The sequence below is a fragment of the Geotrypetes seraphini genome, chromosome 3 (genome assembly GCF_902459505.1).
Source record: "Geotrypetes seraphini chromosome 3, aGeoSer1.1, whole genome shotgun sequence".
Taxonomy (NCBI): domain Eukaryota; kingdom Metazoa; phylum Chordata; class Amphibia; order Gymnophiona; family Dermophiidae; genus Geotrypetes; species Geotrypetes seraphini.
This window is the reverse complement of record NC_047086.1, coordinates 217,552,973-217,575,238: the sequence shown is the minus strand read 5'-3', so window position 1 is coordinate 217,575,238 and position 22,266 is coordinate 217,552,973. Positions and strand designations below refer to the sequence as shown.

The 22,266-nt window shown below is 43.1% G+C and overlaps 1 protein-coding gene across 2 annotated transcripts in view; it reads right to left on the bottom strand.

The window, feature by feature from the left end:
* CD63 (CD63 molecule) overlaps positions 1 to 22,266 on the bottom strand; it is a 46,374-nt gene that overhangs the window by 5,468 nt on the left and 18,640 nt on the right. For both annotated transcript variants that reach the window (XM_033937703.1, XM_033937702.1), the window contains exons 3-6: positions 18,624 to 18,812; positions 17,695 to 17,769; positions 15,364 to 15,459; positions 6,901 to 7,041 (exon numbers count right to left, since the gene is read on the bottom strand). In XM_033937703.1, coding sequence (XP_033793594.1) covers positions 6,901 to 7,041; positions 15,364 to 15,459; positions 17,695 to 17,769; positions 18,624 to 18,812 — 501 coding nt within the window. The remainder of the gene's footprint in view (positions 1 to 6,900; positions 7,042 to 15,363; positions 15,460 to 17,694; positions 17,770 to 18,623; positions 18,813 to 22,266) is intronic.

Below are 22,266 nucleotides of genomic sequence, written 5' to 3'. Positions count from 1 at the left end.
CTGCCTCCTTGAGATGCAAATCTATCTCATGCATATTTATTGTGGATATCCTGAAAACCTGATCTGGCTCCGGCTCTCGAGGACCAGAATTGCCTATCCCTGCCCTAAACTATACTGTCCCCTCTGGTTTCTGCAGTCCAAATGCATGACCTTGCATTTCTTAGCATTAAATCTTAGCTGCCATAATACAGATCATTCTTCAAACTTCGCTAGGTCCTTCCTCATGTTTTCCACACCATTAGGGGTGTCTACTCTATTGCAGATTTTGGTATCGACCGAAAAGAGGCAAATCTTACCACAGCAATATCACTTACAAAAATGTTAAAAAGAACAGGCCCAAGAACTAAACCTTGAGGCACACCACTGGTAACATCCCTTTCCTCAGAGCGATCTCCATTGACCATTTCCCTCTGTTGCCTTCCACTCAACCGGTACCTGACCCACATGTCCTTGCTAATTCATTTTACTGGCCTGAAAGACATTTGTTGGGTGCCAGAACATCTCAATTCCATGCTCTCTGCTCCATCGATTGCATCATCTGGGCAACAATATCAGTTTTCAGAAACTATTTTGACAAATGTGGCTCATAAATTCAATAACCAATAGAAGAGACCCACTTTAGGCTTGGAAGCCTAGGTTAAATTGCCCAATCATTGGCTTGGGACTAGACACTTGCTCAAGGCTTTGGAAGTATAAAATGACATGGTGAGCGAGAAAATAGTAGTCGTCGCGGGGACAAGGCCATTCACTGCCCTGTGGAGTGGTGAATGGTCTTGTCTCCGCAGTGAAGGGAACATAACGTACAGTCACAGATCATGCAGTCCAGGAGCCCCCTCCTGCTCGATTGCCATGTCCTGCCATTTCCCTCCCACCCCCTCACCTTATGTGGTAAATTTAATTGTTTTTCTCCCAGCGGCATGCGCGCTTTCAACAAGTCACGTGCGGATGTGGCTACTTCAGTTGAATCCTCCTCTGATGCAACCGGAAACAGGAAGTTGCATCAGAGAAGATTCAACTGAAGCAGCCATGCAAGACTTGTTGAAAGCGTGCATGCTGCTGGCAGAAGAACAATTAAATTCGCCAAAGGTGAGAATGAGGCAGTGAAATGGCAGGATGCGGCGTTCGGGCGGGAGGGGGCTGCTGGACCGCGTGATCTGTGACTGCACATGTTTCCTCACATCAGGAAGGAGGGAGTGAGAGGGAAAGAGATGCTGGGCCAAGTGGATGAAGAGGGAGACAAATATTGAGAAAGGGGAGGACAGGCAGGTGAGCCAGATGCTAGAAGCGGGGGGAGAAAGAGGGAAAGAAGCTAGATGGGGTTGGAGAGGAGAGAGACATTGGTGTGGAAGAGGAAAAGAGGGGAAATCTGGACACAGGAAGGTAAGAGAAACAGAAGGGAAATTATGTGCATGAAAGGGGAGATGCATGGCGGGGGGGGGGGGAATTATGTGCATGGGGGCATAGGGACAGAGACATAAAGGGGAAATACATGGGGATGGTATATGGACACAGGGGGGGCAATGCCAGACACAGGAAAGAGTATACAGATATTAGAAATACACAGAAGGGAGATGGTTTGCGGGGACGGGGTCCAAGCTCGTGGGGATGAGGAGGGGAGAGGGACCAAGCTCGCGGGGATAAGGCTGAGACGGGAACAAATTTTTCCCCCGTGTCATTCTTTATTTGGAAGCTCAACAAAGAAATCAATACTGCAGATTTGGGAACCTGAGCCAAGAGACCCACCCATGGCTGGCATTGCACGGCTATCAGGCATGACCTCTATAGCAATAAGGTTGCTTGTTCAAATTTCTTAAACTGTTGGTAGTAATACTACTATGGACAGACACAAATATTTTCCTTATAAAAATGCAAAAGAACAGTCATATATAACAAGTACAACTTGAAGAACTACCATATTTATTTGTTATAGTATGCCATTACCACAGAAACCTCTATGACCGTAGACCTTTATTTTCAGGCACTGTTTGGTCATGATGATAAAGCAAAACCAACTTTTTTAGGGTGTTTGAAACATGCTGTTTTTAATAGAGCCGATTCAAAAATGTTTTTTTGATTTTTTTTTGCAAAAGCTGGTTGAAAATATCTCCTTTTTGATGTTTTTTGAAAAATCACAAAATTTAAAATTAAATTGTAAAGTAATGAGTAGCTTATAAGTTGACATCGTATATTTGAGAACAAAGTCATGTCACAAAATAACAGACCAGTATAATAATACTAATGCACTCCCAATTCATGAGGAGGAATGAGATACGTGATCCTCAGAGGGTCAAAATACCCGAAAGTTCAAATGGGTAACAACCCATAGAACCCGATCTTCATAGGATCCAAATGTACCTTCTTTAATATATTTTTCTTAATCTTCTATCCAATAATGGATCATAAATAATTTTTACTTAGCTTATATTTAGTTTATAGCAGGGAGCGCCTCCACCAACATGTCCATGTTTCAGACACTTTCCTCAGGGTCGAGGCTCCCAAATCGTACTCATGCACACGGTAGAAATCGCTCCATCCGAGAAAATTTCATGGTGAATTAGACGCTCCTAATTCACCATGAAATTTTCTCGGATGGAGCGATTTCTACCGTGTGCATGAGTACGATTTGGGAGCCTCGACCCTGAGGAAAGTGTCTGAAACATGGACATGTTGGTGGAGGCGCTCCCTGCTATAAACTAAATATAAGCTAAGTAAAAATTATTTATGATCCATTATTGGATAGAAGATTAAGAAAAAAGAAAAATATATTAAAGAAGGTACATTTGGATCCTATGAAGATCGGGTTCTATGGGTTGTTACTCATTTGAACTTTCGGGTATTTTGACCCTCTGAGGATCACGTATCTCATTCCTCCTCATGAATTTGGAGTGCATTAGTATTATTATACTGGAATATTTTCTCTTTGGTATAACTTATATATTAATTCCAGTTTTTGTATAGCCATTCATTTAAGGATTCTACAAAATAACAGACAACATTTTACAGGGATAGCTTCATGACTCCATGAACTATAGAAGGCTAAAAAAAATTTTAGCACGCCCATTTTTTCAGCCCACTTTGAGGCTTTTTACGTAGATTGTAATAAGTTTAATTTGTTTTGCTTATATAACCAAGGAAATATTTTGATTGGATTGTGGTACAGTATCAAACAAAGCTATATTTCTACAAGTATTCCACTGGTGGATCTTAAAAATGTTATTAGAGCTTGTTTGGGTCATTTAAGATTCAGCACACAAAGTTTCATCAAAATTTGTGATGGCGAGGTGGGGAGCCCTTGATGATAATAATAATAATAATAATAACAGTTTATATACCGCAGGACCGTGAAGTTCTATGCGGTTTACAATGCTTAGAAATGTTACAGATTGAGTGAACAAACAAAGTACAGATTTAGCGACAGGTGATTCTTGCGCTCGGTTGTTAAGGGCTAAGATTGAATGGGTTGGTCTCCTAAGTATTTCAGGAATAGATGTTTTCAGACGTTTCCTGAATTCTCCATAGGTAGTAGGTGTCAGCATAGCTATTGCTAGCATTCAGCATTTTCAGTTGGCATAACTAATGTCAGCGAAGGCCTATGGGAAATTATATCAATCTCACTCTGGAATGTAGATGCAAATAGATCCTGAATGCTTATTCACAGAAAGCATCCAGGAAGATGGTTTCAAGTAGCCCTGATTAAATCATGATTAGCTAAAAGGTGTTAATGTGTTAATGTCTGATTAAGAGGGTGCTTAGGACAATGGGTCCAGGTGCACAGATAACTAAAGTTAATCAAAAACTATTGTCAGAGACATACTGGAAATACATATATGACTACAGCCTATTTTTCTCCTGTCTACGAAGGAGGGGGGAAGTTTAACTTCTATTGAAGCTCATTAGTTTCTATATTCAGAATAAGATTCCAAACTATAAAAGCCTCCTCTCTGCAACACACATGAAGCTATCTCTTTCTCTGTCTATCTCTCTGTTATCCTTCTCTTTACCATCACCCCATCTCCCTTTCTCTCTCTCTCTGGCTCTCCTTAGAACTTCAGACTCTCTGTCTCTTTGCCTCTGAACTCTGTAAGGCAGGGAAACTGCTTTGCTCTCTACTTAATTGTAATGCTTATAAATACTGCTTTTCTGTAAGCCTATTTCTATAATATATTCTTTATGCAATCACCTCTGGCTGTGTTTCTTATTGGATTTTACTCCTGGTGAATATTCTGTGAGGGAACTGAACCTGGGACCTGGCGTTTGTAAAGGCGCCTCTCACGTGACCCCACCAACCATATATTGTGGGGGCCACTAACAATCCTTACAGTAGGCACAAGCAATTGTTCAAGGTCTTTACCCCATAATGCTGCTTGATGTGCGAGAAGATGTTGATGACGACTTTTAAATTTACAACTTCTAACCGGTGGAGAAACGAAGTTCAGGTGTGAGCTTCGCTTGTGTCTGTTGGTTGAGAAAGAGAAAAGGTCTGTTATGTATTTAGGGACTAAGCCATAAAGTACCTTGAAGCAAAAACAACCAAACTTTAATTTCACACGTGCCTCCATTGGTAGCCAGTGTAAAAGTCGATAGGAAGGTGTCACATGATCAAACTTCTTCAATCCACAAAGTAGTCTAACCGCTGTATTTTGAACCAGTTGCAATCGCCACATGTATTTCTGGGGGAGTGCCAAGTAGGCGATGTTACAATAATCGAGTTGACTCAGAATAAGGGATTGTACTAGAATTTGAAATGATGAGGCATCGAAGTAAGCTCTGATAGACCGAAGTTTCCAGAGGATATAAAATATTTTTTCTGATCAAGGAGTCCACTTGGTCTTTCATGGTCAGGTTTTGGTCCAATGTTATACCCAATATCTTCATAGTGTGTTGAATTGGATAGCTGAGGTTGTTGATGCACATTGGTGCTTTAAGTGTCGAGTGGGTATGGCGCTGCTATGAAAAATTTAGTTTTCTATGAGTTTAGTTGTAGTCTGAATTCGGTCATCCATTGCTCCATCGGATTTAATACTTCTGTTGCTTTGGGGGTGACTTCTGAGACAGAGTTGGTGAATGGGATGATTATTGTGAAGTCATCAGCGTAGCTAAATAGTTTTATCCCCAGCTGGGATAGTTGTGCACTCAGCGAGGACATGTAAACATTGAACAGCAAAGGGGATAGCGGTGATCCTTGTGGCACGCTAGATGGATTGCTCCATGTATCTGAGAGATCGTGATTAAAACGGACTTGGTATGTGCGTGATACGAGGAAACCTCGAAACCAGTTCAGTACTTCTCCTCTGATTCCGATTGCGTCTAGGCATTGTAACAGTTTTCCATGGTCTACCATGTCAAAGGCGGAACTCATGTCAAATTGCATGATTAGGGCTTTAAGGCCCTTGCTGAACCAGTAGTGCAAATTGTCCAGAATGGCCGCAATTACCATTTCAGTGCTAAATAGAGGCCTAAAACCAGATTGAGTTTCGTGCAGGAGGGAGAATTGGTCAAGGTATTCCATAAGTTGGTTGTGTACCAGTCCTTCCATGATTTTTATCATAAATGGAATAGATGCTACAGGTCTATAGTTGGTTATTGATGTTGCTGGTTCTTTGGGATTGGGGTTATTATAATATGACCATTGTTGGTGAGGAAATTTCCATTATATAGGTTATTGGTTAGATAATTCAATAAGGATAATTTAAAACCTAATGGAGCTGCTTTCATAATCTCTGGGGGACATTAGTCCAAGACACAGAATGAATTAGAGTATTTGTTATATAATTTGATGTAGTTGTTCCAATCTGAGTTGTGGAAGGAACTCCAGATCATATCCACTGGTATTGACCACTTGACATGGAATGACCCAGACACTTGTCCTTCCATAACCCCTCCAGCTCCCAAGGTTTTACACTTAACCATGATTCACCATCCCTCCCTCCCCAAAAAAAGAGACTTTGATTGCTGCTTTTGAAATATATCCTTTTTAAGCATATGCAGTAGCATTTTAAGAGCTATATGCTAGGAAAAGGCACTGGGGCAGCAACTCAATCTCTTTCCTCTCTTGTCTCTCCCTATACTCCTGCCCGGAAACGCTGTTCATTGGGCAAGTCTCTCTTTATCTGTACCCTTCTCCTCTACTACCAACTCCAGACTACATTCCTTCTCTCTTGCTGCACCATATGCCTGGAACAGACTGCATGAGTCAGTACGTCAAGCTCCGTCCCTAGCAGTATTCAAATCCAGGCAAAAAGTCCACTTTTTCAAGGTTGGTTTTAACTCCTAGCCCCCACTCGCTTGTAAACCACCCATGCCTGAGAAACTTCCTAACCCCCTACTTGTCCTGTTTGTCTGTCTGATTGTAAGCTCTACTGAGAAGGAACTGTGTCTTGAATGTTTTAATGTACAGCACTGTGTACATCTAGCAGCGCTATAGAAATAAGTATTAGTAATAGGAAATGCTTCTAATCCTGCTCCTCTAAAACTTCTCCAGTAGGTCAAGTCTAATAGAGGTGGAAGGAAGAGCAGCAAAAATGCACACAGTCCCTACCTATCCCTGCAGTTACTAATATCAAGAGGAGCCGCTGGGGAAGGAGAAGAGAGAAGGGCAAAGGAGAATCAGTAGAATGTCAAACACAGCATGACAAAACAAAGTGAAAGGAAAATTACTATCTTTGAGGGGGGGGAGTAAGAGCCATTATCAGCTTCATATCTCCCAAGTGAAAGTAAAATCTAAGTACTGGAACCTCCTTTCCAGCTTTACAAAGGTGGTTTTTGTCGAATGCATCACCAAAAGTAGGACAAAACCGCCCCAATGGCTGTAGCCCTTTTCTGTGGTATCTCCTCCCCTCCCCCCACTGCCTTTCACCCGGGTCCTCTTGCAGTACCCCCCCCCCCCCCAGCAGTACTTACTTCTTTGTTGATCTGGGGAGATGAAGCTTTTCCACAGTCTTTTGTCATATTGACACAGCAGGAGTCAGGGAAACCGTGGCTCACGTTGAAAGGGGGATAAGTGGACCACTCCTCTGAATTGTTTGCTCCACAACACTTAAACTAGTTCAAGAGAACAAACAAACAAGAGCTTCAGAAACGGGTGCTGCTCCTTTTCACGTCACAATCTGCAGAGTGGGAGGAGTGGGTTGCGCATGCTGCTTTGTGCTGAGGGAAATATGTCATCCTTTAAGGTTTTGATAAACAGGATTCATTTGTGTTGGTGCTGCTGAACGTAAGAGCTGCGTTTTGACAGCTGCAATCATGATGTACACAGGCGTTGGTGCCACCATTATTCTTGTGTTTAATTTACACCAGTGGTTCCCAAACCTGTCCTGGAGCACCCCCAGGCCAGTCGGGTTTTCAAGATAGCCCTAATGAATATGCATGGAGCAGATCTGCATTCCTGGCATCTCCATTATATGCAAATCTCTGTCATGCATATTCATTAGGGCTATCTTGAAAACCCGACTGGCCTGGGGGTCCTCCAGGACAGGTTTGGGAACCACTGATTTACACCTTGCAGATCTTATATAAGAACTTCCCATGAGGTACAAGCAAGATAGTTCGACTGGCGCCTGTTGAATTCTGGCATACCCCAGGACTTTGCATTATTTTCCATTGTATTTAAACATCTATCATCAGCTGTTAGGTAAAAGTACTAATGAGCAGTAGCGTAATAAGGGGGCGGGGGAAGGTGGACCCCCCAAGACACCGATGGGGGCGCCGGAACCTCTCCACCACGCCCCCTACCCCATACCTCTGTAGATCTTCGCTAGTGTGAGCAACTTCTTCTGCCCTTTGCTGGCGCCAGTCTGGCTCCCCTCTGAATAACTTCCTGGTCAAGAGGCCAGGAAGCGACGTCAGAAGTAAATCCAAAGCTTGAATGAGGAGTATGCTGGCAAAAAGTCACTCGTATTGGCAAAGATTTAGAGGTACGGTGGGGGGAGGGAGGGATAGTGCGAGTGTGAGGCGGGGAGGAATGGGGGTGCACCACCATCCTGGGTGCCTCATACCCTTACTATGCCACTGCTGATGAGCATTGGGATTCATTACTGTCCTTTTGTTCTTCTTCCATATACGTTCTCTTTCCTGTATTTCAGGGATGTCCAACCTTTTGGCTTCCCTGGGCCGCATTGGCCAAAAAAAAATGTTTTTGGGGCGCACATATGCGCAAATGCTGAAGCAAGACAGAGGAAGGAGCTGGCAAGACGGTAAAGAACCAGGGGCAGCAGAGGAAAACACTGCATCGCCCTCGACCGGGGCCACACAAAATACTTCATGGGGCCACAGGTTGGACACCCCTGCTGTATTTATTGTAGTTCTCCCTCCTCTCCTGCTTGTTCTTAGTACGTTTATTTTGTGTTTGAGTAAAATTGGTCTGTTTATTATTGTTTTTAATTTTGTTCTTACCCCTATTTTATTGTTGTAAAATGCTTAGCATTTGATAAGCGTTCAATCCAATTTACAACAAACTTGGAAACTAATGAGATACACAAGATTTTCTGCTGCTTTCAAAAGATCTTGGCCGAACAGTGTTTCCTATCAATTTGGTTTCACAGTGGTTTCCTGTGAACAGCTCACACTTAAACATGAACAAAATCGAGGACTATATTCAGTTGTAAGGAGCTGATCAATACATCCTCAAGCAGGTCTACTGATCAGCATAAGATCTAAAGCGCTGTGGGGAAGTCCATAACCTAGGGCAGTGATTTCCAACTCCGCTCCTGAAACGCATCATTCTCAGGCACACTCCCTGTGGAGATTCTGGAAAGTGAGTGGACAAGAACCCCCGACTTATGCAGCAAAACAGACCACTGAACATGTGAAATAGAACATGAATTAGTAGACACTAAAAATAGGATTTATGGATATAGTTTTAATTTTATTCTTTTCATTTTTCTTTTGTATTATGTAAATTGTACCTTTCCCTCACCATTCTTGCATTTTTGTTATATCTTTACTATTTCAATAATTGTTACTCAGGTACTTTAGCTAGATTGTGAGCCTTCGGGACAGATAGGGAAGTTCTAAGTACCTAATTTTATTTGTAACCGCTTAGATCTCTGATATGCTGGCGTGGGATATCAAATACAGTGGTACCTCAGTTTACGAGTGCACCGGTTTGTGAGTGTTTTGCAAGATGAGCAAAACATTTGCAAAAACGGCGCCTCGGAAACCGAATGTGGCTCGATTTACGAGCACCCCCCCGCGATCCGGCACCCTCCCCCTGCAATCCTGCACTCCCCCCCAAATCCAAAAACCAGAATGGCACATTGTTCAACATTTGGCGCTCCCTAACCACTAAAAATGACTCAACCTTCTTCCCTCATCTCCTTCAGCCGAGGTCCTAGCAAAATTCTTCAATGATAAGATCTCTACCTTAAGGCGCTCCTTCCCGCCCGCAATCTCCTACAATTCTCTGGTGCCCCCCGAACCCAACCCCACCCTAGCTGCTCTCAACCCCATCCCTGTCGACAGATCCTGGACTGTCTTCGAGCTCATATCTGATTCTCAGACCCTTAAACTCTGCCTCAAGTTAAAATCATGCAACTGCATCCTGGACCCATTTCCCTTCTACCTATTTGAGAAAATCCCTGCACAGGCCATCACATCTCTTACCAAACTCATAAATTCTGCCCTATTATCAGGCCTATTCTCCACTGAAATGGGACACATCGCATTGACCCCTTTACTGAAAAAAGCTGACCTAGACCCCTCCATACCATCCAACTACCGTCCAATAGCAAATATCCCTCTCCTCACCAAACTGCTCGAGTCTATCATATCTACCCAGCTCTCTTCCTACTTAGAAAGATTCTCCATCCTCTTACCTTACCAATATGGCTTCAGACCCAACTTCTGCACTGAATCCCTATTGGCCTCTCTAATCTCTAAGGTTCAGCAACTGCATTCTCGTAACAAGTTTGCTGTCCTTCTACAATTCGACCTCTCCGCAGCTTTTGACGTTGTCCACCACGACATTCTAATTTTCCAACTCTCCGAGATAGGCATTAGCTCCATAGTTCTTGATTGGTTCTCCAAATTCTTGCGCTCCCGCTCTTACATGGTTAACATGAACGGCACCTCATCCTCCCCCTGGACCCCGACTTGTGGTGTCCCACAAGGCTCACCCCTCTCCCCAATCCTCTTTAACATTTACATGTCCTCCCTGAAACTACTCCAACTATCCCCCCTTGAAACTCTTTACACTTACGCTGATGACATCCTCGTCCTCCTTGAGACCGACTCGAACCTCACTAACCTCTCCACGAACAAATCCTCATGCATAAAGAACCTCCAATCCTGGGCATTCACAATGCATATGAAACTAAACGAGTCCAAAACAAAACTCCTTTGGCTCGGCCCAAAATTAGACCATCTACCTTCCTCCATCCCATTGTCCTCCGGCCCCCTATTACAGCTCGAGTTCTCAAGCAAAGTTCTGGGTGTCACCTTAGACTCTTCTCTATCCTTCAACGAACATCTCCAATCCCTGGTGAAAAAATGCTTCTTCAGCCTTCACATGCTAAGGAAAGTCAGACCCTATTTTCACCAAAAACACTTCGCAGTCCTAGTACAATCCATCATCCTCTCCAGATTGGATTATTGCAATTCTATCTACCTCAGCCTAACCAAGAAAAGCCTCCACAGACTTCAGCGGATTCAGAACGTCGCAGCTAAGCTTGTTTTCGCGAAAAGCAAATTTGATCACGTCTCACCACTCCTGTCTAAGCTCCATTGGCTCCCAGTAATCCCCAGGATCCACTTCAAATGTGCGTGTCTGGCCTACAAGATCCTACATGGCATCCTTCCTGCCGTTATCCCTCTATCCTGGAACTCCCCAACCCCTACTTCCTCCAGATCCTCCCAAATTTTTAAACTATCCTTCCCTTCCATAAAAGGTATTTCCCATGTAGGCAAACTTGGGTCATCCCTCCCCTTTAGAATCACTGAGATCTGGAATAAACTCACCTCCCCTCTCCGAACCTCAAGCTCCCTCCAACTCTTCCGCAAACACCTAAAAACCTGGCTATTCTCAAAACTGTAACACTTCCCCCCTCTTAGGCCTCTCACCTTCCCCCTTTACACCTAACTCTTTAATCTCTCCACTGTAGTTCCTCTCTCATCTTTCTTCCTGTAAATCGTGCCGAGCTCCGCATTCGTGGAGATGGTGCGGTATATAAACCCAAGGTTTAGTTTAGTTTAGTTTAAATTACCGGTTCATTTTAGAGGTAATCCTATTTTATCTTCAATGAGGTCAGTTTGGGGAAATTTAATTAAATTATGGCGATATAACCCACGTATAACAGATTTGTTACCTATTCAGGGTAATGGGGATTTTCAACCTGGTATGACATATAGGATTTTTAGAATTGGGGGGTTTAAAGGTATTTATTATTTATCACAAGTATTGGATGAAACTGGGAAGATTAAGAGTTTTCCTGACCTTTCTATTGTAGTGGGAGGGGTCCTGGGTCATTATATGCAACTGGCAAATTATATTAATAAATTGAAGAGATTGAATCTTTCTTGTGGAGTTCATGATAGAATTATTTCTTTTTTTAATCAATGTGAAGATGTGCCTATTTCAGTTTCTTTATTACACAAGTGGTGGTGAAATATATTACCTACTCATACATATGGTAAAATTCTACAAAATTGGAATGAGGAGTTGGGAATTCAGATTTCTCTTATTGATTTTACTCAATCTATTAACAGACTACCAAAAGTTATAACAGAGTATATTTGGAGAGAATGTACTTATAGAATTTTACATAGGGCTTATTTTTCCCAAATTCAAGCTTTTCATGAGAGTTTAATTGATACCCCAATTTGTATTAAATGTAATAAAGATCTTGGCACATTATCTCATGCTTTTTGGTTGTGTCCTTTAATCAATTCATTCTGCCATCCTATTATTTTTGGGTTCTTTATGGGGTAACTTGATAGTGGGTTGTCCTAGGGGAATAATTTTTGGTAAAGCAGCAGCTTGTGGGGTTTTTGGCCAATTGAAATGTCTTTTATTTCAGAAAGCCTGTATGATTGGGCATAAATGTATTATGCAATTTTGGTTGCAGAAAGAATCTCCAAGTTTCTAGCATTGGAGGAATCAATTACATCGCTTATTTTTATTTGAGAGTTGGGAAGTTCGCCTAAAAAAACTCATTTTTTTATGGAGGTTTGGGATCCTTATATTCAGAATCTTTCACCAAGAATACGAAGTTTGGTTATCAATGATTTATTATGGAAATTAGGTTTAATAATTACATTCCAGTTATTTATTTTAATTCTTTATTTTTGTCAACTTTCATCCAGGGTGAGAGATTTCATTTAGGGGGAAAGATAGGGGGGTAGGGGATGGAATTAAGGGGGGGTGTAGATAAGATTGGATTAGTTCATATGGAAATTTAATTTGAAAGAATGATATAAATTTGCATGAAATATTATTATTATTATGATTCTTATTGTATTGAATGTATTTTTGTATTATCCTATTGTATTGATTATTTGATTCTTTCAATAAAATTGTTATATATTAAATTCCTACTCTGATCAGCCCTTATACTTGTCGTCCCTCACTATTCCATACACTCTATCATACCCACTATGATTAATTGATGCAAACGGCTCATTTAGAATCCTCTTGACATTCTGTTTCTTCTTGCCTAAATTATGGAATGACCTCCTACTGCTCATACATAAGCAGCCTTCATTCACTAAATTCAAATCACTGCTTCAAACAAAGTTTTTTTGTCTTGCAATTCTTGATTTCATGCTAGCTTAGTAATATCTTCCGAGAATCTCAGTGCCTGAGTGGGATCTGGTTGGCGTGAGGACTAACTGTTTGAGCAGGGAAGCTGGCTGGCTTACAATTGAGTGGCTGGATCTTGAAAGATTGTGATCCACTTTCCATATTTATTTTATTTATTTATTTTAGTATTTATATACCACTTATGGCCTAAGTGGTTTACATTCAGGTATTCAGGCATTTTTCCTCATCTGTCCCGGTGGGCCCACACTCTACCTAATGTACCTGAGATAATGGGGGATTAAGTCACTTGCCCATGGTCACAAGGTGCAGCGTGGGATTTGAACCCACAAGCTCAGGATGCTGAGGCTCTAACCTAGTGGTCTCAAACTCAAACCCTTTGTGGGGCCACATTTTGGATTTGTAGGTACTTGGAGGGCAGCAGAAAAAATAGTTAATGTCTTATTAAAGAAATGACAATTTTGCATGAGGTAAAACTCTTTATAGTTTATAAAACTTTCCTTTAACAGTTAAAAGGAAAGATATATAAACTATAAAGAGTTTTACCTTATGCTAAATTGTCATTTCTTTAATAAGACATTAACTATTTTTTTCTGTGGCCCTCCAAGTACTCTTTTTTTCTGCAGCCCTCACATTTAAAGTTTAATATCTTTTCTTTCTCAAAACTGACACATTTCAATCACTATATTGAAAATAAAATCATTTTCCCTACACCTTTGTTGGCTGGTGACTTTAGTTTTCTGTGCTTTTAACTATGTTTCCAGGGTCTTCTTGTCCTTTGACTGTTTTTCTCTCCGTCTTCACTTTCTGCTTTGCATCCATCTTTGGCATTAACTTAATATTCAATTTTTCTGCTTTCTTTTCAAAATCTACGTTTCCATGTCTTCCCTTCCCTTCCTATCTCTCTCTTCTTCCGTCCTATTTCCATGGTCTGACATCTCTTTCCTTCCTTTCTCTCCCTCCCTCCCTCCCTCCTTTCTTTCCCCTGGCCTGGCATCTGTCTCCTTCCCTCCCCCCATGTCCTGGCATCTCTCCCTCCCCCTCCATGGTCTGGTATATCCTTTCCTTCCCTTCCTCCGATGAACTTGGCACCTCTTGTTCCTCTCCTTTCCCTTATCTTCCTTCTCCTTCCTTCCCTCTCTTTCCCCAATTGGGTGCAGCAGCAACAGAAGCAGCATTTCCCTTCCCCCTTTCCTGTGCAGCAGAGGCATTTATATTCCCCCTTCCCTCCCTCTCCCTTTCCCTGTACAGCAGCAGCATTTCCCTAGGGTCCCCCTTTCCTATGCAGCAGCATTTCTCTTCCCTTCCTTGTGAAGCTGCAGCGTGTCTGGCCAGCTCAGTCGATCGTTCCGTTCAAAGCCGCGGGTGGTGGCTCCTCGCGAGATCCGCGCCTGCGTCTGAAGCCTCTCTGATGTTGTGACATCAGAGAGGCTTCCGATGCAGGAGTGGATAGCGTGAGGAGCTGCCACCCGCGGCTTTGAACTGAACAATCGACTGAGCCGGCCAAACACACTGCTGCTTCACAAAGAAGGGAAGGGGGAAGAGAAATGCTGATGTGGATGGCGCCAGGAGCCGCCGCCGGCTGCAGCTTTGACCAGAAAAATCAACTGCAGCAAGGGAACATGATTATCACTTCCAGACTGCGGGCCGCAAAATAGCACCTGGAGAGCCGCATGCGGCCCATGGGCCGCGTGTTTGAGACTGCTGCTCTAACCACTGCCCCACACACTCCCATATAGCTTTAGTATGTAAATGCAGTATAGCAAGTTTAACAAACAAACTGGTGCTGCCCTGCCCCCTCCCCAGTTAATCTGCACCGTCTACCTTCTTATTGGTTCTTGTTACGGTTCAGGCAGAGCAAGGATTCTCAGCCCAGTTCTTGGGATACACCCGACCAAACAGGTTTTCAAAAAACATTTGCAAAAGATTTGCATGTGCTGCCATCTTTTACGTGTTGATTGCACAGATCCCGAACACCCAACTAGCTGAGGTGTCCCATGTTTTGGGTTGAGAACCCCCAAGGAAGGAGGTACCATGCTTTCAAGAGGTTTTTAAAAAGTTGTGTATTCCTACTTTTATGCTTCAGTCACCTAAGTCAAATGACTGCAAGTTGGGGAAGTTACCAAGCTTTGAGAACAGATTATAAGAAACCAGACTTCCTGTTTACTGGAAGCTTTGAAATAAAGGAGGTGTGGGGGATGGGGCAAAGTTGTTTGGTTATCATGAAACATCTGTACCAATTGTGTTATTTTCTTTAAGGGGAAAATTTAATAAATATTGTTTTGAAATAACTCAAATGACTGCAGTCTGAAGTCTATCCTGACAGATGGACAAGAGACTGATCTGATGGTCTTTCGTTTTGGGAGAGGAGTTCCCACCCTACATGTTTTGAGTAGACTTCAACTCTTCAATGAGCAGATTCAATGATTTGCTCAGAATCAAGTAACCACATCCCAACTCCACATCAAGATGTTGCCATTAACAGATTTTTTGTTTGTAGACACAAATATTAGAACTTTTGTACTTTGCTGAGAATTGTAGCGCATTAGTGGGCTAGGCATTGATTTAAATAAAGAGTGAAAACTGAACAGTGGCATCCAGTCCCGACTCACATTATGCTGAATATCATCCAAAGCTTTCTTCACTTCTGCTGACGTATTGTACTTTGACATACCATCTTTAAAAGACGTCCGTAAAAAGTCATTCACCTGCAGAGTGTAGCAGCAGAGGGGCAGAAAGGAGGCAAAAGATGTTTATACTCTCCACATCCATGTACAAGACATTAAAAATAAATTTAAAAAAAAATCACAACAGTGTGTGATATGCAAACTGCCCAATGGCATGTTAACAACTTTTAAGCTGCTTAGAATCTGACAGCATTGGTAAGACAATGTTCAAAGGAACTGGGCCCAAAGACACACTTGAAGGAACTGCAGTCTGTTCAGAACACAGCAGCTAGACCAGATATGGGCAAACTACGGCCTGCGGGCCAAATCCAGCCCGTTTAGCTTTTTAACCCGGCCCGTGGGGTCGTAGTTTGCCCTTGTCTGCAGCGTAAGGCAGGGTTTCTAAACGCGCAGTACACGGGCCGCCCATCCGTCCGCTTGCTGCCGCCCCTCGCCCGCTATATTTGCTTACAGCCTCGCTGGTGCCGCAACGAAGGGAAGGGCCAGGCGCGTACCCACAAGCCTTCTCCCGACGTCAATTCTGATGTTGAAGAGAAGGTCTGGGATTGGCTGGCCTGGACCTTCTCTCCTACGTCAGAATTGACGTCAGGAGAAGGCTTGTGGGTACGCGCCTGGCCCTTCCCTTCGTTGCAGCACCAGCGGGGCTGTATGTAAATATAGTGGGTGAGCGGCGGCAGCGAACAGACAGACGGGCGGGTGCCAGACTGGGAGGGGGGAGGAGGAATCGGCGGCAGGTTGGCTTGGAGGCAGGCAGGCTTCGGTGCAGCTTCGGGGGATGGCGGGAAGTAATTAAATGCAGCTGGTGCAGGTCGGCTTGGGGGGGAGGAAGGAAGGGGCACTAAGGACATAGGCTGGGGGCAGTGGGGCACTAAAGACATAAGAAGGAGGCACTGGGGGCATAGGAAGGAGGTACTGAGGCACTAAGGACATAAGAAGGAGGCACTGGGGCACTAAGGACATAGGAAGGAGGCACTGAGGCACTAAAGACACAGGAAAGAGGCACTGGGAGTACAGAAGGAGGCACTGGGGCACTAAGGACATAGGAAGGAGGCACTGGGGCACTAAGGACATAGGAAGGAGGCACTGAGGCACTAAGGACACAGGAAGGAGGCACTGGGAGTATAGGAAGGAGGCACTGGGGCATTAAGGACATAGGAAGGAGGCACTGGGACACTAAGGACATAGGAAGGAGGCACTGGGAGCATAGGAAGGAGGCACTGGGGCATCAAGGACATAGGAGAGAGGCATAATGCGCAAAAAGAAAATTTGTGAGGATTCAGCCGCTGGCAGCCATAGGAGTGCTGTTTCCTCCTGCAGCATCAGACCCCTCCCCCGCCGCGCCCCCCCCTCCCCTCTGTCAAATTTAAGAACCCATTGTGGCCCACGGGTCAAAAAGTTTGCCCACCCCTGAGCTAGACTGACTAACCAGTGCTGCCATACCTCCACACCCCTTGTTTCTCTCTAGCACATTCCTAACCAGGATATCAACAATGTACGTACATGAGACAGAAGTGCCTACAATAGACATGGTGTGTACAAAATTTATCTTGTGTATAATTATTGGGGATATCCTGAACACCTGACTGGCTGGGTGGAGCCCCGAGGACTGGATTGAGAACTCCTGCTCTACTCTAGACCGAGTTAATCCTGGACTAGCCTCTTACCAGTCAGGTGTTCAGGATATCCCAATGAAGAGGCATGAAAAAGGATTTGCACATAATGGAGGAATCACGCCAAAGGATTTGCTGAAACCCCAATGCATCACATCTACCACCATCCCCCCAATTCCACTCTTTGGTTGTATTCGGAATGACTAACTTCTAGTGAACCCTGCTGCCTTGGATCCTGTGATCTGTTGGATTCCAGAATAACCACATCCTGTTTTAGCAGCATTTGTATTCATTTACTCATCATTAACCAAAGACTGATTGGTCTGTAGTTGTCAACCTTTTACTTACTTCCACATTTGTGAGCAGGAACCATGTGCCAGCAGTGATGTGAAAGGAGGCATGTATTCTGAGCTTCACAAGAAGCCAGCCACCCACTCAAGTTAAACTCCGAAAAGACTGACCAATTCACCTGCCCCTCTTCCCTCTCAATCGGTCCACCCAACCCTTCTTCTCCCTTTAATACACTCAATTGCCACCCTTCATTACCCCCCTCCAAAAATCAAGAAAGGCCGCAAATGAAAATCACAGAACTGTAATTCCATTGCCTGGCAGCAGCAACCCAGAATCTATCCGTTCAAACACTTACCTTATCCTTAAACACATAACCCGCAATGGCAGCTGCAATCTCCACCAAGAATATCAGTGTTAACAGGATGGCAAACTGAGGGGGGGGGAAGAGGAAACAAAGCAAGTCACATTTTAGCTCTTTTTCAGATATAAACAATGCCCCCTCCCACAACCTCTTCCCTGCCCTCACAGCAGCGAGACCCCACATTGCCTTAGGCTCTGTCCATTAAAATTATTAAATCATTGAGCCTACATGAAGGAGCAGGCCTTGCATTATAACTGAGATATACCAACCCCCAGTATACCCAGACTAGAGGCATTTGTCAATAGAGATAGACAAATACCCTCTCACATCATCATTCCTTTTAGAACTGGATGGTGTGACCCTTCAGTGTCTCAGCAGTGAAACACCCACGGCAAACTAACCATGGGGGAAGGGAAGGCTAGGAGCCCTGGCTGCAGGTTTCATACCAAACTTAAATAAAGGTTTATCAATGTTTCACATGTTTCTTATTGATGATATAATTTAGACACATCTGGGGGGGAGGGGAGGGACATATCTTTAATGCGATTCCTTGATGTAAATGATGGTTGGGGGGTTTATATTATTGCATTGCTACTGATTGAATTTAAGTGCTTATTTGTTGTTATTACTGACATGAATATTGTATTGCACTTTTTGTTAGTTATGGAAAATCAATAAAGATTTATTTTTAAAAAAAACCAACGTTTCACACGTAATGAAGCTAAATAAATTAAACATACTAAATCCTTGCAAAGCTGCTAAAATGTCACACTTTAAACAATCCTCAGCAACTGAAGCCAAGGGGAAGGGCCAGGGGAGGCTTAGTCAGACAGAAGCCTTTCCCAAACTCCTTTATGCTAACTTCCAGCAGTAGGGCAGGCCAGCTTTGGGTCCCGCCCCTCCCCCTCGTCTGCTTCTCTTACCGTTGTCACCATGCAGTAATTCTCCTTCCAGGCTCCACAGCAGCCGAAGAAGGCAACAAAGAAGATGACGACTCCCACAATGATGATGACGATGGGTGCACCAGAGGAGGAAGCATTCTTTATGATTATCGAATCGTTCAGCTGTACCTGTACAAAGACTCCGAGGGCAATAAGCGCAATCCCACATATCTGCAGTGAGAGACATTGGGGGGAGGGGATATTATTATAGGCATACTTAATATCGATCACTTCACTTCTATTTCCAAACCCTGTAAAAGGAGCCAGCTCCCACCCTCAACACATAATTACCCTCGGTGTCCCTCTGCCGCACTGGCTCCAATTACCCCCCTCCTCCAAGACACAGCTGGCTTCACAACCCCTACCCCAGCTAAATAAAAATATCCTAGGCAGATGAACTTAAGAACATGAAAGCTGGGTCCACTAAGCCCAGCGTCCCATCGCCAACAGCAGTCAATCTAAATGGCAAGTCCCTTGTAAATCCCAAAATAAAGCTCGTTTCCAGGGATAATAACAACAACTTTATTTTTATATACCGCAATACCACAAATAGTTCAGAACAGTTTACAGAGGAAGAGACTGTATATAGACAGCGATAATACAAAAAAACTTTTGAAATTACATTAGCATGTTAAAGATTAATTGAGTTTATCTAATCTAATCTAATCCTTAGGTTTGTATACCGCATCATCTCCACGTTCGTAGAGCTCGACGCGGTTTACAGTAGGAGAAATAGGAAGGAACTACAACAGAGGGTTAGAGGTAGAAGTGTGAAGAAAATTTAGAGGACTTGGGATGCCAAGATATAAGAGTTTCCTTGAATCCTAAGTTGGAGGGAGACTTACATTTTTTGAGAAAAGCCAGGTTTTCAGATGTTTGCGGAAAACTTGGAGAGAGCTCAAGTTCCGAAGAGGGGAGGTAAGGTTGTTCCAGAGCTCAGTGATTTTGAAGTGGAGGGAAGTCCCTAGCTTTCCTGTGTGGGAAATGCCTTTTAGCGAGGGGAAGGATAGTTTTAATTTGTTGGAGGATCTGGTGGTATTAGGGTTTGAGGAATTCCAAGAAAGAGGGATAAAGGGAGGGAGGATACCATATAGGATTTTGAAAGTTAAACAGGCGCATTTATAGTGGACCCTGGCGATTATCGGAAGCCAGTGGAGCTTGGCCAGGAACGGGGAGACATAGTCAAATTTACTTTTAGCGAAGATGAGCTTGGCCGCGGCATTCTGAATCCGTTGGAATCTGTGGAGGTTTTTCTTAGTTAGGCTTAAGTAGATAGAGTTGCAATAGTCCAATCTGGAGAGGATGATGGATTGGACAAGCAGGGTAAAATGTTTTTGATGGAAGCAGGATCTAACTTTCCTCAGCATGTGAAGGCTGAAAAAGCATTTTTTTTACCAAGGATTGGAGGTGGTCATTGAAGGACAATGTGGAATAAATGATGATGCCCAAGACCTTGTTCGAGAACTCAAGCTGCAGAGAGGAGCCAGAGGGTAGTGGGATGGAGGTGGGTAGGTGATCTAGTTTTGGACCGAGCCAAATAAGTCTTGTTTTGGACTCATTCAATTTCATTTGCACAGTGTGGGCCCAGGATTGTAGGTTCATTATACAAGAGGATATGTTCTTAGACAGGTCAGTGAGGTTCGAATCGGTCTCGAGGAGGACGAGGATGTCGTCTGCATAAGTGTAAATTGTTTCAAGGGGGGATAGATGGAGGAGTTTTAGGGAGGACATATAGATGTTGAAAAGGATAGGGGATAGTGGAGAGCCTTGCGGGACTCCACAATTCGGTTTCCAGGGGGAGCATGAGGTGCCATTCATGTTAACAATGTAAGAACGAGAGCGGAGGAATTTAGAGAACCAACCTAGGACTGTGGAGTTGATACCTATCTCAGAGAGTTGGTAAACAAGAATATCATGGTGAACAACGTTGAAAGCAGCGGAAAGGTCAAATTGTAGGAGCTTATCTGGGAGTGTTTTAGGAATGCATCAAGGCAGAAGTGGAGTCAGAGAAATTTGGGCTAGATTCACAAAGCAAACCGATCGTGTACCGATCAGTTTGCGACCTGATTTCCCTCTGGCCTGATTCACTAACCTCTCCTGCGATCTTCTTCCAATCCGTGCATGCAAATGAGGGGAACTGCATGCAAAGTAGGTAGGGACGCAATTCACTAAACAAATTTCCCACTCCGACTGGGTTGGCCGATCAACCCAAAAAGTGATTGCTGGGGACGTCAAAAACGTCTTTTTGACTCTCCAGCTCCATTAAGCCCTGCTCTCTGCCGGCCCTGCTCTTTGGTGCCCCGAATCTCTCCTGCCCTTACCCGCAATGTGAGCCTGTGGTTTTAACCCGCGGGTTAAAGCGGGTTAAAACCACGGGCTCTCTGGCCTACAAAAAAGTTATAATAAAAAAAAGTTGGGGCTTAGACGCATGCCCCCTCCCCCACCATGCCGATGCACCACAAAAGGTTTCAGGTTTATTAAAAATTTGATATACTGTCTTATTAAAAATTCAAAGCGGTTTTACATAATATAAAAACAGAGTTAGCAAAAACATACATTAAAAACAAATTACAAACAGTGTTACAAACAATCAAACTCACTGACGAACATAAACTTACCGATACAAGATGGAGAGGGGGGAGAAATACAATTTGTATGAAGAGAAATAGAGGGGGGAAGAGGGATCAAAACAATAGGAAGAGGAACAAAGTATAAAAGGTCTAGAATTATGTAAAAATAAGCTAGAAGGTTAAAAGATGGCAAGGAATAAAATTCCATTACCGTCCTTAAAAGGACTATTATACACCATATGCGTCTTTAAAAAGAAAAGCCTTCAAGTTACTTTTAAATTTATCAAGGGATGTAATTTCTCTTATATACGGTAATTTGGAGCTGAATTCCAGATGGTAGGGCCGTGACAGAAAAAATACTGGTGCATATAGTGTTAATGTATCTTAAAGAGGGGATGGATAGCAAGTTTTGATTAGATGAACACAAAATACGATGGGGGGTATGGGAGATTAATAGCCTGTTAATGAAATCAGGTTGGCCTGAAGTTTTGGAATTGTAAGTAAGCAACATTATTTTATAGGAAATTCGATGATCTATAGGAAGCCAGAGAGCATTGATCAAGAGGTGTGACATGATCATATTTACGTGCTTTTGAAATAATTTTAATGGCAGTGTTTTGAATAATTTGAAGACGTTTTATTTCTTTATTAGTGATTCCTTTGTATAGTGCATTACTGTAATCCAAGCATGAAATAACAAGCGAATGAATAAGATTATTTAATGATGATTGATCTATTATGGTGGCAAGAGATCTAATCATTTGAAGACGGTAGAAACATTTAACTACTGTGCTTATTTGTTCATGGAAAGAGAGTTTTCCGTCGAAAGTAACACCGAGAAGTTTAATGGAAGTGACTATCTGAACAGAGACTGATTTTATTGTTATGGGACAGGGAAGGGTAAGACCTTCCTTGACTGGGAAAATCATAACTTTGGTTTTGCTGATGTTGAGAACTAGCATATTAGTGCTTAACCATTGGCTGATTTTTTCCAGTTTCAAATTAATAGACGAGATATCTGCAGGGTTGTCCAGATCAATAGAATGAGTAAGTTG